Source organism: Ursus arctos, unplaced genomic scaffold, assembly GCF_023065955.2.
Source record: "Ursus arctos isolate Adak ecotype North America unplaced genomic scaffold, UrsArc2.0 scaffold_31, whole genome shotgun sequence".
Classification (NCBI taxonomy): Eukaryota; Metazoa; Chordata; class Mammalia; order Carnivora; family Ursidae; genus Ursus; species Ursus arctos.
Genome location: NW_026622997.1, coordinates 4370423 through 4385575, shown reverse-complemented (window position 1 = coordinate 4385575; position 15153 = coordinate 4370423). Strand labels below are relative to the sequence as shown.

Sequence of the window (15153 nt, the reverse complement as noted above, 5' to 3'; positions counted from 1 at the left end):
CTGGTGTGCGCGCACCTCCACGCTGAAGCCAGCCTCGTCCCCAGCGCGGGTGTTGGATCAGTATTTCCTCACAGGCGTGCTTCCTCCTGGCCACAGCTCGCCGCGGCTCCCACCGCTCCTGCCTGGCCAGCTTCTGCCCACCTCTCCTGTCTCACTTCTGTGCCGCTTCTGAGGACAGTCTTTCCTGAGGCTCAGTCAGTGTTAGTCATTTTAATGCTCTTGATAATAAGATGCAAAAGAAAAGTAAATGCAGTATCTTCGTTCATTCAACTTATAAACACATGTTTTGGTGCCTGCTGTATGCTGCACGCTGCTTTCGGCCCCGGGGAAGCGGCAGTGAGGGCCTGCCCTTGCGGAGGTTACCTGATCGTAGAGGAGAGAGCGAATAGACATACATGGTATATGTTAGGTGGTAAGTGCCATAAAGAAAAAGCCAGGTGAAAGGATAGAGAATGTTCCCAGGAGGTGAGATAGGGAGCATTTTAGAGATAGGGTGGTCAAGAATGTCTTTCTAAGGAGGTGACACTAGAAAGTGGGAAGGTCTGCAGCAGAGGGGAAAGTTCTAAGCAGAGGGGACCACACACACATAATTACTGGAGTGGGAATGGGCTGCGTTTGTTCAAGGAACCGCAAGGGCGGGGCGGGGGGGGCAGGAGAGGGTGAATCAGGAGGAGAGACGTAGGTGACAAGGTCAAAGGGCAGACAAGTGGGAGATGGTGTTGAATTTGTGGAACGTATTGAGAGTTTGGATTTATGTTAAGTGTGCTAGGCATCTGTTAGGAGTCTTTTAAGCCCAAATGTAAGTGTTAAAAAGTTCAAAAGTAACCAAAAAATCTTGCACAACATAGACCAACCCTTGAAATTCTCCGAAGATAACTTCTAAAGACCTTTGCAGATTCCCCCGCGTGTGGCTACAGAACTCTTTTATACTAGTTCCTGTCATTCTCAGATCATTTTTGTTAAGAATCGTGTTTCTGTACGTACACTCTACAAGCTAATTTTGTGCTTTTTTTCATTTTATACTTAAATATTTTCTCATTTAATGCCTATTTAAAAAAAATAGAAAAGGATTTTTAGAAATTCCTCTCTGATAGTTCCAGAATATGCAGTCCCAGGTGCAGAGCAACCCAGTCACAATGGGAGGTGAGTGGTTCGTGGTCACTACTCGCTCAGTACAGGGTGATTGGCTCCCACAGAACGAGATTGGGATCAGTGCTTCATCAGTACAAATTACATGTCTAGGTTTCCTGAAGAACAGCCCAGCCACGTTTACCAAATCCGCAGATGTCAAGGTCTCTGCTCCTGTGTAGACAGGCTTAGTATTGACAGTGGTCAATCTAGGATAGGAAAAGCTTTTTTACTTTTATTTTAAGATAATTTCAGACTCTTCTAAGGATAGTCAAAAAATTGTCATGGAGTCTTCACCCACATTCTCTTATCCCAGAAGTTGTATCACAGTCCCTGTCTCATTCTATCTTTATGTACCGCCTTTTTCCCCTAAAACCACTGGAGAGTAAGCAGCAGATGTGATGCTCTTTACCTCTAAGTATTTCAGTGTACGCTTCCTAAAAACATGGCCCTTCTCCAGAACCACGGCGCAGACGTGAAACTCAGGAAGTGGACATTGTAGCAGTGCTGGTTTGGTCTGTGGGCCCTCTGCGGATTTTGGCGTTTGTCTCGCTGGTGCTCTTTACTTCAGAGAAGATCTTGACTCACGTGGTGCACGTTGTTGTCCTGTCTCCTTTCATCTAGACCAGTGTTTCAGTCCTTGTCTTTCATGGCCATGACATTCACAAAGCGTACAGATTTGTAATTCGACCCTTCATACCCTCTCTTCATTACCAGATGTGTCAGCGTGTTCTCACGTTAGTGCCATCAGGAGCCGCGTGAGGTGTGTCTGTCCCATCACTGGTGGTAGGAACTTTGACCATTTGGTTAGGGTGGTGTCTGCCAGCTTGCTCTGCTGTAAGTTACTCTCTTTCTCTGTGGACCGAAGTATCTTGTAGGGAGATACTTTGAGACTGTGTAAAAATCCTGTTACTCATCAAATTTTCACCTGCTAGTTTTCACATGCATCAGTTGATCCAAAATTAATTCATGCCTGAATCAAGTATTACTATGACGGTTACCAAATGGTGATTTTTTTTTTTAATTAGGTTTTTATTTTAATTCCAGTTAACATACACCGTGATGTTGGTTTCAGGTGTACAACACAGTGATTTCACACTTCTGTACTTCACCCGGTGCTCGTCACAAGTGCTCTCCTTAATCCCCATCCCTGCTTTCCCCGTCCCTCCCACCTGCCTCCCTCTGGTGACCATCAGCCTGTTCTCTGTAGTTAAGACTGTTTCTCGGTTTGTCTTTTTCCCTTTGCTCATTTGTTTGGTTTCTTAAATTGCACATATGTGTGAAATCATCTGGTATCTTTCTCTGACTGACTGACTGTGCTTAGCGTTATCCTCCAGCTACATCCATGGCTTTGCAGACGGCAAGATTTCATGCTTTTTTATGGCTGAATAATATTCTGTTGTATGTGTCTACACACACACACACACACACACACACACTTTATCCATTCCTCAGTCCATGGACGTTTGGGCTGCTTCCATATCTTGGCTATCGTAAATAATGTTGCTATAAATACCAACACAGGGGTGCCTGTATCCTCTGAATTACTGTGCTTGTATTCTCTGGATAGATGCCTAGTAGTGTGATTCCTGATCATAGGGTAGTTCTATTTTTACCTTTTTGAGGGACCTCCATACTGTTTTCCACTGTGGCTGCACCAGTTTGCATTCCCACCAACAGTGCACAAAGTTTCCTTGTTCTCCGCATCCTCGCCAACACTGGTTGTTTCCTGTACTGTGGTTTTAGCCGTTTTGATCAGCGTGAGGTGATCCCTCATTGTAGTTTTGTTTTGCATTTCCCTGATGGTAGGTGATGATGAGCATCTTTTCATGAATTTGTTGGCCATCTGGACGTCTTCGTTCAAGAAATGTCTGTTCATGTCTTCTCATTTTTTAAAAAAATCATTTATTTATTTATTTTTTAAAAAGATTTTATTTATTTATTTGACAGAGATAGAGACAGCCAGCGAGAGAGGGAACACAAGCAGGGGGAGTGGGAGAGGAAGAAGCAGGCTCATAGCAGAGGAGCCTGATGTGGGGCTCGATCCCATAACGCTGGGATCACGCCCTGAGCTGAAGGCAGACGCTCAACGACTGCGCCACCCAGGTGCCCCATGTCTTCTCATTTTTTAATTGCATTATTTGGGTTTAGGTGTTGATTTATATTCATGTATTTTGGATGCTAGCCCATTTATCGGATATGTCATTGGCAAATATTTTCTCCCATTCTTTAGGTTGCCTTTTAGTTTTGTTCATTGTTTCTTTCGCTGTGCAGAAGCTTTTTTGTTTTGATGTAGTCCCAATAATTAATTTTTGCTTTTGTTTCCCTGCCTCAGGAGGCACATGTAGAAAGAAGTTGCTGTGGCTGATGTCAAAGAAGTTACCACTTGTGTTCTCTTCTAGGATTTTTATGATTTCAGGTCTCACACTTGGGTCTTCGATCCAGTTCGAATTTATTTCTGTGTACGGTGTGAGAAAGTGGTCCAGTTCCTTCCTTTGCATGTTGTTGTGGAGTTGTCCCAAATCATTTGTTTGAAGAGACTCTATTTTTCCCTTGGATATTCTTGCCTCCTTTGTTGAAGATTAGCTGACCATATAATTAATTGTGGGTTTATTTCTGGGTTTTCTGTTGTGTTCCATTGATCTGTGTGTGTTTTTGTGCCAGTACCATACTGTCTTAATGACTACAGCTTTGTAATATAACTTGAAGTCCAGAATTGTGATGCCTCCAGCTTTGGTTTTCTTTTTCAGCGTTCCTTTGGCTATTTGGGGTCTTTTGTGGTTCCATACAAATTTTAGGATTGTTTGTTCTAGCTCTGTGAAAAATGCTGTTGGCATTTTGATAAGGATTGTGTTCTATGTGTAGATTATTTTGGGTAGTTTAGACATTTTAACAATATTTGTTTCTCTAGTCTATGAGCATGGAATGTCTTTCCATTTCTTTGTGTTGGCTTTAATTTCTGTCATCATTGTTTTATTGTTTTCAGAATATGGGTCTTTCACCTCTTTGGATAGGTTCATTCCTAGGTATCTTATTATTTGGGGTGCCGTTGTAAATGGGATTTTTTTTCTCTTTTTGCTGCTGCTTCATTGGTGTATAGAAATGCAACAGATTTCTGTACATTAATTTTGTATCCTCCAACTTTACTAATTCATATATCAGTTCTAGCAGTTTTTTATGTAGTCTTTAGGGTTTTCTTTTTTCTTTTTTAAAGGTTTTATTTATTTATTCATTCGACAGAGATAGAGACAGCCAGCGAGAGAGGGAACACAAGCAGGGGGAGTGGGAGAGGAAGAAGCAGGCTCATAGCAGAGGAGCCTGATGTGGGGCTCGATCCCATAACGCCGGGATCCCGCCCTGAGCCGAAGGCAGACGCTTAACCGCTGTGCCCCCCAGGCGCCCCGGCTTTAGGGTTTTCTATCTATAGCATCATGTCATCTGCAGATAGTGAAAATTTCACTTCTTCCTTACCAATTTAGATGTCTTTATTTCTTTTTGTTGTCTGATTTCTGTGGCGAGGACTTCCAGTGTTGTGTTGAATAAAGGTGATAAGAGTGGACATCCTTCTCTTGTCCTGATCTTAAGGGAGAAGCTTTGTTTCTTGAGTATGATGTTTGCTGTGGGTTTTTCATATGTGGCCTTTATTATATTGAGGTATGTTCCCTCTAAACCTACTTTGTGGAGGGTTTTTGCCATAAATGGATTTTGTACATTGTCATATGCTTTTTCTGCATCTATTGAAGTGATCATAGGGTTTTTATCCTTTCTCTGATTGATGTGACGTATCATGTTGATTGATTTGCGTATATGGAACCGCTGTGGCAGCCCGTGAATACCTCCCGTTTGATTGTGGTGGATGATTGTGTAATGTATGGTTGGATCTGATGTGCTAGTATTTTGTTGAGGATTTTTGTATCTGTGTTCATCAGAGATGTTGGCCTGTAGTTCTCTTTTTTGTAGTGTCTTTATCTGGTTTTGGTATCTGGGTGATGCTGGCCTCAGAGAATGAGTTTAGAAGTTTTCCTTTCTCCCCCCCTTTTTTTTTTAATAGTTTGAGGGGAATGGAAAATAATTTTTCTTTAAATGTTTGGTAGAATTCACCTGTGAAGCCGTCTGGTCCTGGACTTTTATTTGTTGGGAGTTTTTTGATGACTGATATAATATCATTGCTGATAGTTGGTCTGTTCAAATTTCCTATTTCTTCCTGATTCAGTTTTGGGAGGTTATATATTTTTAGAAATTTATTCATTTCTTCTATGTTATCCAATTTTTTGGCATGTAATTTTCTATAATATTCTCTTACAATCCTTTGTATTTCTGTGTTGGTGGTTATTATTTTCTGTTTCATTTCTGGTTTTGTTTGAGTCTCCTCTTTTTTTCTTTTTGATGAGTCTGACTAAAGGCTTACCAGCTTGTTATATTTTCTTGTTGGGTGGTCCCCTTTATTATTCTAATGTCCTTCTTTGTCTCGTTACAGTCTTTGTTTTAAAGTCTGTTTTTTCCAGTACAAATATTGCTACCCCAGCTTTCTTTTCACACCCATGTGCATGATAAATGCCTCTCTGTCCTTTCACCTTCCATCTGCAGGTGTCCTTGGATCTGAGATGAATCTCTTGTAGGCAGCGTGTGAGATGGGTCTTGTGTTGTTAGCCATTCTGTCACCCTCTGTTTTTTGATTGGGGCATTTGGTCCATTTACACTCATAGTAATTGTTGATAGGTTTGTACTTTTTGCCATTTTGTTGCTTCTTTAATGGTTGTTGCTGTAGTTCCTCTGTGTTCTTTTCTTCCCTTGCTCTCTTCTCTCATGATTAGTTGGCTTTCTGTAGTGTTATACTTGGATTCCTTTTTATTATTTTTTTATTTTTTGCATATCTGTTACTGGTTTTTGGTTTGTGGTTACCACTTAACATCTTCTGCATATAGCGGTCTGTATTGAGCTGGTGGTTACCTAAGTTGAACCCATTCTTTACTTCTCCCCCGCTCCGTGTTTTAGGTGTCATACTTCACATCCTTTTACTGTGAGTGCTTTGACTTTTACAGGTGTACTTATTTCTACTGCTTTTGTGTTTCCTATTTTTCATACTCTCACTTATGGTCTCTCCTTTCCACTCAAAGAGTCCCTTTAACATTTCTTCTAAGGCTGGTTTAGTGGTGATGAATTCCTTCTATTTGTTTCTCTGAGAAACTCTTTCTCTCTCTTATTCTGAATGACAGCCCTGTGGTCAGAGTGTTCCTGGCTGCAGATTTTTCCCTTTCAGCCCTTTGAATTTATCATGCTACTCCCTTCTTGTGTGTAGTTCTGCTGAGAAATTTGCTGATAGCCTTATGGGGTTTCCTTTGTATTTAACTTTTTTCTTTTGCTACTTTTGAAATCCTCTATCACGACTTTTTGCCATTTTAATTAGTAGGTGTCTTTTTTTAAAGATTGTATTTATTTGAGAGAGAGCGAGCATGAGCGGGGTGGGTGGGTTGCGGGCAGAGGGAGAAGCCGACCCCGTGCTTAGCTGGGAGCCTGACATGGGGCTTCATCCCAGGACCCTGGGATCATGACCTGAGCCAAAGGCAGACGCTTCACTGAGCTCCCAGGCGCCCCCATTACTGTGTGTCTTGGTGTGGACCTCCTGGGTTGATTTTTGTTGGCTGCTCTCTGTGCCTCCTGGATCTGGATTTCTGTTTCCTTTCCCAGATTCTAGAAGTTTTCAGCTATTATTTCTTCACATAGATTTGCTACCCGCTTTTCTCCTTCTGGGATCCCTGTAATGCCAGTGTCATTACGCTTGATGGAGCCACTGAGTTCCCCAAGTCTGTTCTTGTTTTGCATATTTTTTTTTCTCTCACCTGCTCAACTTTACTTTCCATGACCTTGTCCTCCAGGTTGTTGATCTGTTCTGCTTCCTCTAGTCTCCTAGTTGTTCCATCTAGTATATTTTTAATTTCATTTATTGTGCTCTTCATCTCTGAGTGGTTTTTTCTTACCTTCTTGTTAAGGGCCTCCCTGATGTCCTCCACTTTTAAGTCCAGTGAGTATATGGTCATTACTTTAAATTCTCCATCAGGCACATGGCTTATCTCCATTTCACTTGGGTCTCTTGCTGTAGATTTCTCCTGTTCTTTCATTTGGGACCTATTCCTTTGTCTCATTTTGTCGGCCTCCCGGTGTCTGTTTTTGTGTTAGGAAAGTCATCTGTGCCTCTAGCTCTCGAAGGTGGTGGCCTCATGAGGAAGAGTCCTGTGTGCTTGCAGTGCGAGGTCTGCTGTGCACCAGAACCCGGGGCTTCAGAGCTGTTCTCTCTGGGTGTTGTGAGCACGCCGCCACGTGGCTAGGCCACATTTGCCTGCAGTCCGGGGGTCTGCATGGGCTCTTCTGCCTCCTGCGGGCCGTGTTTGCTCCCTGTGGTGGTGATGGGTCAGTCTGGGGCCACCTCGGGCTGGAGCTGGGTCAGACCAGGCGTTTGCCAGAGCTGCAGTAGCGCCAAATTGCAGGATGCTTCCCCTGCACTGTCCCCCGAGAAGCTTTCATGGCTGGGCAGGGCCTGCAGTCTGACCAGCTGTCTGCCCTCAGCCCACTTTTGGGGCCACATTCAGTGTGTGTGGTCGGCTTCCCCTCTCCCTGGGCAGGAGGTGCTTTGGAGTGCGGCTGGTCCCTATAGGGTCAACGTGCACGGTGCCAGTCTGGGGGTGCTGCTTTTGATGGGCTCCTGTTTTGGAGGGGGCAGATGCAACCCCCGCCCCCAGGTGTGGGAGGCTCAGTGTTAGCAAGGTTTGTGTGGGTCTTCTCGGGGAGGGGACCCACAGTGCTGGGACTGAGGCAGGCCTGGGTGTAGGGTGCGGACGGGAAGCTTAGGGCTGGGAGGTTGGGTGCAGTATAACCAAGTTAGTGAGTGTTGGGCTGGTTCCCCCAGGCAGCTGCGTGTTTGGGGGGATGGCAGTGGAGAGCACCTGCAGGTCCTTTGTTCCCGGAGGAGTCTCCCAAGATCTCTGTTTCTCTAGAACACTCCCTGAGATTAGCAAAAGACTCTCCCGCTGTATGGCCCAGGTGTTTTTCAAACGGTTGCTTCTAAGCTGTATCTCCCCAGGCTGTGAGTTGTGTTGTCTCTTTAATGGTGGCGACTCAGTTTCCTCTCACCCTCTCTACTCTCCCAAAGTGGAGCCTGCTGATTTTTAAAATTCCAGGTTTTAAATCCTGCTGATTGTAAAAACTCACAAAACTCAGCCCCTCTAGTTTTCAAAGCCAAATGTTACGGATAAGTCGTCTTCCCGTGCGGGCTGCCCAGTACGATAGTCTGGTTCTCTCCCTTCTCTGTGCTGGCAGGTTCTTTCCTCCTGCCCGCCCTCTTTGATGTGGCCCCTTCTCCCACTTACTTGTGGAGTCTGTTCTGCCAGCGTCAGGTCGTTCTGTGGCTTATTTACACTGATGTGAGTGTTGTCCAGCTGTACCTGTGGGACGAGCTGCGCTTCGGGTCTTCCTGCTGCGCCATCTTCCTACACTTCCGGTGTGTGTTTGGGATTTCAAGCTTGGTTGGAACTTACCTCTCTAGGGGATCACATTTTGGCATTCTCAGATTTTTATTCATAGGTGGAGTATAGAAGCAGTCTACAGCAAAGACAGTAGTAATCTATTGTTCTAAATTTCACTTAACATAATTTTTACTTGATAAACTAGGCCCTCTTTTTGTATAACTAGAATTGTGTCCACCAAAAATAATTTAACTCGTGTTAGCACTTGTCTTCCTGATATATGTCTAAGTTCATGTTCCAAAGAGAGGGGTTTCTCCTTCGTATGTGGTGTGCATTTCCACCGGTGAGAGCTGATCATTTGTGTGACACGCCACCTTGGGGCAGCGGAGCGTCCCTCTCTGGAGCTACCCAGGCTGTGGTTGACAGCCAGTTAGTGGCATAGCCGTAGATGGGTTCCCTTTCCCGGGTGGGGTGGGGGGGGTCTGTGGTTCCATCATGGACACGTGAATGTTTCACTGCCAGAATAGCACAAGCTTGAACATGACAGGAAGAATGTTTACTGTAAGTCACAGGTTCCCAAACTTCCTTAGTTCATGATGCATTTAGTGTCTAGTGTCTTAGTAATTTTTTTATAGAATTACTAGACCAGAAGTTTCTTTTATGACATACTTTCTGTGATGTTACCTAACAAGTTGTTTATGAAGTAGCTAGGTCTATTCTGCAGATGCCGTTGTGTTTTCCTTGAAAACTTAAAATACTCTGGGGTGCTGTGATACCCAGGACACTTCAGCTCGCTGCTCAGGATCTGTGGCTATAAGCAAAAAATTTAAATTCAGTCCTGTGTCCTCTATGATTCTAACTATTAAAATTTGTATATGTGTAAACAAAGACTGGGAGGAAACACAAAGTAAAAGTGGTTATGTTTGGCTTATAGACGATTTTTAAATATTGAAGCCCTTTTACATCACGTTTCCTTTCTGATTTATTCTCTGATTCTCTGGGTGCTATAGACGCTTGTTCTTCGGTCCTTTGTGTAGGGAAGAGCTGTACAAACAATAGAAGGCTTCTTTAAGCTCTGGGGCAATAATAGTTCGGGAATTTTCCTGCTAAGGAACCTGACCTTTTGTGATTGAAATGAACTGTGTTCTCTTTCAGGACCACAGAGTGTTTTGGCTGATCACAGGAATTATGTTTATGGGAAGTGGCCTCATCTGGAGGCGTCTGCTGTCATTCCTGGGACGACAGCTAGAAGCTCCTTTGCCTCCCGTGGTATGAAGGGTCTGGGTCGCAGCGGGGTAGCCGGGGTCACGGGCCGGTGCTGCAGGCACACCTCCTGGGCGGGGGTCGCCACAGGCTTTGTGACCCGGAGCGAGTCATTGCATTTCTCTAAGGCTGTTTCCGCATCTATCAGGGAGATCGGCAGCACGCTACGGATGCACTGGTCGCTAGGGCAGCGCCTGGCGTGGCGAGCGGCTGAGTGCGGCGTGCAGAATACAGCACTCCGGACGGCTGTGTTCACACGGGCGCTGGCAGCTCGGCTGCGGCCGTCGTCATTACCAGATTGAAATGTAGAAAATGTAGTGTTCTCATGGAGATAAAAAGTTTACCCTTTTTCTTACCTTTCTACGAGTTTACACCAGGAGCGAATACTTAGGGCACCAACACAGGGCTTGCAGTCCTCCCTCTGCTGGGCACCTCCCCTTTGACTCGGCATTTCTCTTGAGACAGACCCAAACTAAAATGATGAATTTTCCTGCTTTATTTAGATGGCCTCTTTACCCAAGAAGTCCCTTCCGGCAGACAGAAGGCTGGAATTGAAGCACAGCTTCCGGCCGGATGGACTCGGATCGGGCAGGAGTGTCCTGACCAACCGTTAGCGACCTCAGCACAGGAGAGCCTGCGTCACTCCTCACGGCGGTCACGGGGAACGTCGGGTACTCTTTCAGTACGTTCTTTTATAGAGTCAGAGACTTGGAAAAAATCACTAAAATTATAATGTCTGATGGTAAAGATACCGTGGCACTCCATAGTGCTAGAACTTAACTGCATTTTCAGAATTGAGGAAAGAAGCAAATATGTGCTTTGTAAAAGGCCAAAATTCTATTTCCCACAATCTTAAAATGTTTTTATAGACATGATGTGAGAATAGACTGCTGTATAGATTTTCTGATTTGTACGTCTCAGGCCAAGCAAAGCCTGAAAACTTGACAAGCCCACAGTGACGAGATCAGGTAGCAGTAGTTCTTAGTAAGGGGATCGTGGTCTGGGCAACTTCCTGACTCTTAGGTAACTGGAAAGGCAGGAAAATACATATGAACATTAAAACAAACTCTGAAAGTTTGTGCTTTAAACCAATCTTTAACGTACCTTATTTTCTCGTATTTGTCCCCCTTTTATATAAGGCAAATAAAAAGGAAATGATTTAATATCAGCTTAAATGGATTCCAGTTAATCAGGATTTTATTCTGCTGACCCCTGAAACTATTCTTCTCTGCTTGGCTATCATGGAAGCCTTTGGAAGTAACGTTGGAAGAAACTATTTCCATTCTGTTCCTGTCGTACAGCTCTTAGGTCATTCCCTGACTTTGGAGTAGATGGAGGTGTCCCCTCAACCACCCCCACCCCCCGAAAAAGAACGTGTAGCCCAGTTAATGTGTATGCCTACACCTTGGAGCTTGACAGATGGGCTTCCTAAAACCAGAGGGTAGATAACTTCAGAGTGTCCAGAGCAGCTCTTCTGCAAGTGTAAGAGTAGTGAAATCAATATGCTGATAACGTTGGGGTTCCCTGATGTATAATAGTATGTCATATGAGGAAGTTTAGGAGTCCATTTGCCAAGGGGTTTGGTGATGGGAATAAAAATGCTATTCTAATAAATAGCTGATTTGAGAGAAGACAGAGTTGTAAGTGGTTTTCCCTACTCCCCTGTGTGGTTGTAAGAAGCCACTAGAAGCTGGAGGATACGATGGCCCAGGCTGGGTTGGTCTCAGCACTGAGTGGCCCACTGGGCACCTCCCTGTGGGTCAGGGGCACGCGTTGGGGTGTCAGAGTGTGGATATACTAACTAACTCTCTAGCGTCATAAATGTGTGTGAGGACTTTGATGATCTTTCGATTTCATGGGACACTCCGTCACCTCAGCACTGCTGCTGTTCATGACCTTTCGGTATCACTATGCATAGGTTATAAATGTTACTTCACTGTGACGTGGGAAGAACTGAAAGCCCAAAGGGCTTGATTGGTTTGACTCTGATCAGGCACAGAATAGAATTTTGGCCTTTTTCCTTTTGGTGTGACTTAGTGGACTTGGGTAAAATTTTTTTTCAGGAGTCATGTTTCCTCAATAAAAGGGAAATGCAACTACCTCTTAAGGGTACAGAAGAGAAGTTACTGGTGGTTTATGAAGTTCTTGAAGGTGGTTCGATCAAGTAGGATTTCAACGTCAACTTGCTCTGCTTTGCGGCTAGCAGGATACTGCTTCTCACCCAAGAAGTTAGGCGATTTTAAATTTTGAATTAAAACGAGCACAAGTGTTCGGTTATGTGAGCGAGCGAGCAGTCTTATAACCTCACTAGACTGTTTTCGGAAGGGCTCTAAGGAAGTGTGGCAGATGATAGCAAACAGACTGAGAAATAACCACTAAATAAAAAGCTGTTGGGCACATTTTCCAAGCGTTGTACACAGCTTTATTTTTGGAGTTAAAATATTTAACACACTTTAATACCTGTGGAGGTGGTCTAATGATGGTGCGTGAGCAGAGTTCATTCCCAAACGCCAACTCTATAGGTCTGTGGTTCAAAGGCATGAAACCATTTTAATCTTGAAGTTGTTACATACACAGGTAACAGAAAAACGAATCACAAATATGTACGTGTGGTTTGACATCTTGAAACAAAGGTCATGGAGTTTTCAGATTTGTGTTCATGAGAGATTAAAACCCTACTAGGTATTTCCATTTTTGTTGTTAAACATTTCAGAATCCAGGCTTAGACCTACAGTTAATAGCAGCGTGAAAACGTAACCCGCCTGTGGGGATAACGCGCTGGACGCTGCGGGCCAGTTTGTCACCAGGCTGACATTCTGTGGTAGGGATGCAACTTCGCACTGTTGAGTATGGGATTGAGATGGTTCAATATCCGTATAAAATCCTGTGCGAGAACTTGCTTCTGTCTGGTATGTTTAGGCATCGAGAAAAAGGGAAATCCTTCGGTAGACGACGATCATGTGTCAACCAAGACCCTTCTCTAGCGATGGCGCGTGAGAACCCGTGAGTACAGTTAAGGGATTCTGGCCCCTAAAAATAAACTCCAACGAAAAATAGTATCTCATATGAGTTGAGCTACCAGTCATTGTTACCCAAGTGAAACCAAATGGTGTCTGCGCTTTGTGCTGTTCCCAGGAACCGGGCAGCTGGCACAGCTCCGTAGGAAAGAGGACAGTCCCGGGAGCCAGCCCGAGGTGCCCGCTAGGTCTAGCCTGGTTGTCCCTCTCTACTCCCCTTATGCTCACAGTGTGAACTGGGGGAGCTTTCCCGATTTCTAATTTCACCGGACTCTTCAGCTGGATTCCTCTCTTTGAACCAGTCTCTGTGCTGCCCTTTGAGAAGCTAAAAACGGATCTTGACGTCAGTTACTTTCTCTGCTTTTGGTGCCAGGAGGAAAAGGTTCTTCCCCGATGGCTGCAGAATCTGTAATAGTGCCTCACATGTTGCGTGAAGCTAACACCTGCGCTCGAGGCCTTTCCCCGAGTACGCCCTTCTGCAGGACGGGCACAGGAAGGGGCGCCAGCCAGCCCGGGACCCCGGGAGGCCGCAGCGTGCTTTGCTCCCTTGCGGTGGCCTCGGGCCAGAGAGCTCTTGGCTAGAATGCAACAAGGGCTCCTCGTGGGAGGACAAGAACTAGTGGAGAGTCACTGGGTTCAACTGTCAGAACAGGCGCTTCTACAAAAGCAGGCAGGGGCGCTCAGAGGTGGGGTTTTAGTTTTTTGTTATTTGTCCTTCACTCCCTGAAACCCAGGAAATGCAATAATCCTTGTAAGAAAGGACCCGCTTGCTTACGGCGGGTGACTGGAGTTGTGAGGTTCTCCCTCACCCACCACCTTTTCACGGTACTGTTTCTCTTTTTTTCCCTGTATACTGTGCTTTCACCAATTTTAAAAGGACATTTTCAGGAGAAACGGACAGATTTTCCCAAGAGCTAACCACAGAGAGGCCTTTCCCGGCAGCGACCTAGGTATTCATGTGGAAGAGGAAAGCGGTTGTACAGCTGGTCTGAGCCCAGACAGTAAGCTGGGAATAAGTTTCAGTACAGGGGAAGCAAGGAGGGAAATGCTGGAAGGGGGACACGAATATCATCGACTGGGTCGTATTCCCAGATAGGCCTATCTCCACTCCAGGAGCTCCATCTCTAGCAGGATCTCCCCGGGCTCCCCTGGACGTGCCCCTTTGTCCACCAGAATGCTCATCCTGGAGATGGCGTGGCCCAGAGAGGGGACGCAGGGTAGGAAAAGGTCGTGAAGTCTTTAATCGAGGCCGAGGCTATAGACATGCAGTGCCCCAGAGAGCCGGGCTCCCAGAGAGCTCCTTCCAGCAGCAACGACAACCTGGTTCTGTAGGGACACAAAACCGTATTGTTCATCACACCCGTGAAGTCCTGCCCTAGTCCAGGCATCGTGCTGTGCTCTGGTGACAGACATGGAGACATTGGTTAGATGCCACGAGCCTCAGAGACGCAGACTAGGGCAGCTCAGCTCAGGTGCCCGTTGCTAACAGTCTCAGTACGTGAGGCCAGGGAGAGGCCACGCTCCTCAGACTGTCCGTGTCCACTTTTCAGTAGAACTGAACTTACTTGGTGCTTTCGCACCACAGTCCCAGGTCGGTGTAGAGACAGTGAAAGAATCGGAATGTTCTCCGCAGTGAACTACAGTGACAAGGTGAACGTGCAGTGTTGTACGGAAAGGAATCAACTGTAAATTACTTTCAGATGATCTGTAGCACTCCTCTCAGTTGGTGTAAGTAATGGTTGGTCTATACTTTTTGTATAATTCATGGGTTCTTGATAACGTCTAACTTTCGGGAAATGAATTTTAAGTGTAAGCTAAGCTTGTGATGTATTCTGTCAGCGGACCTTTTGAGAATCCTTCCATAAATTTAACAATCTATCGGTTTTTGTTCTGGATAACCTTACCTTTTTCTTATCAGACTTGCCTATAATGGATTCAAGCAAAGGCCACTTGAACAGGGGGCCACCAGAGGGCAGTCACCCAACGCCAGTAAGCTGGAGCCAGGGCCACCCCGTTAGTACTGTTCACGCTACTCTTCAGCCCTTAATCCTCTCCCGATTTGCGTTTTATTTTACTTCCCATGTGTATAAATGGTGTTTTTCCACAAAGGTAGGGACTTTGTGTCAGAGCCTGTACAGTTCTGGGCAATATCCTTTCCTAAAGGAAACGAATGAGTGGATTCAGTGGTCTAGCTGTATATTTGAAGGTAAACCCTTTAAGTGCTGTGTCCATTAAAATCCAACATGTGCATACCCTTTGACCTCGCAATCTACCAAGAATAGCAT

General features: G+C 45.1%; 2 protein-coding genes across 10 annotated transcripts in view; one reads left to right on the top strand and one right to left on the bottom strand.

The window, feature by feature from the left end:
* The window catches only part of MRS2 (magnesium transporter MRS2), a 32815-nt gene extending 20557 nt beyond the window's left edge, over positions 1-12258 (top strand). For all 3 annotated transcript variants that reach the window (XM_026511279.4, XM_057305077.1, XM_044388682.3), the window contains 2 exons: positions 9744-9857; positions 10355-12258. In XM_026511279.4, coding sequence (XP_026367064.1) covers positions 9744-9857; positions 10355-10465 — 225 coding nt within the window. In that variant the 3' untranslated portion in view covers positions 10466-12258. The remainder of the gene's footprint in view (positions 1-9743; positions 9858-10354) is intronic.
* The window catches only part of GPLD1 (glycosylphosphatidylinositol specific phospholipase D1), a 62787-nt gene continuing 59884 nt past the window's right edge, over positions 12251-15153 (bottom strand). For all 7 annotated transcript variants that reach the window (XM_044388681.3, XM_057305075.1, XM_044388677.3 and 4 more), the window contains one exon: positions 12251-14194. In XM_044388681.3, coding sequence (XP_044244616.2) covers positions 14108-14194 — 87 coding nt within the window. In that variant the 3' untranslated portion in view covers positions 12251-14107. The remainder of the gene's footprint in view (positions 14195-15153) is intronic.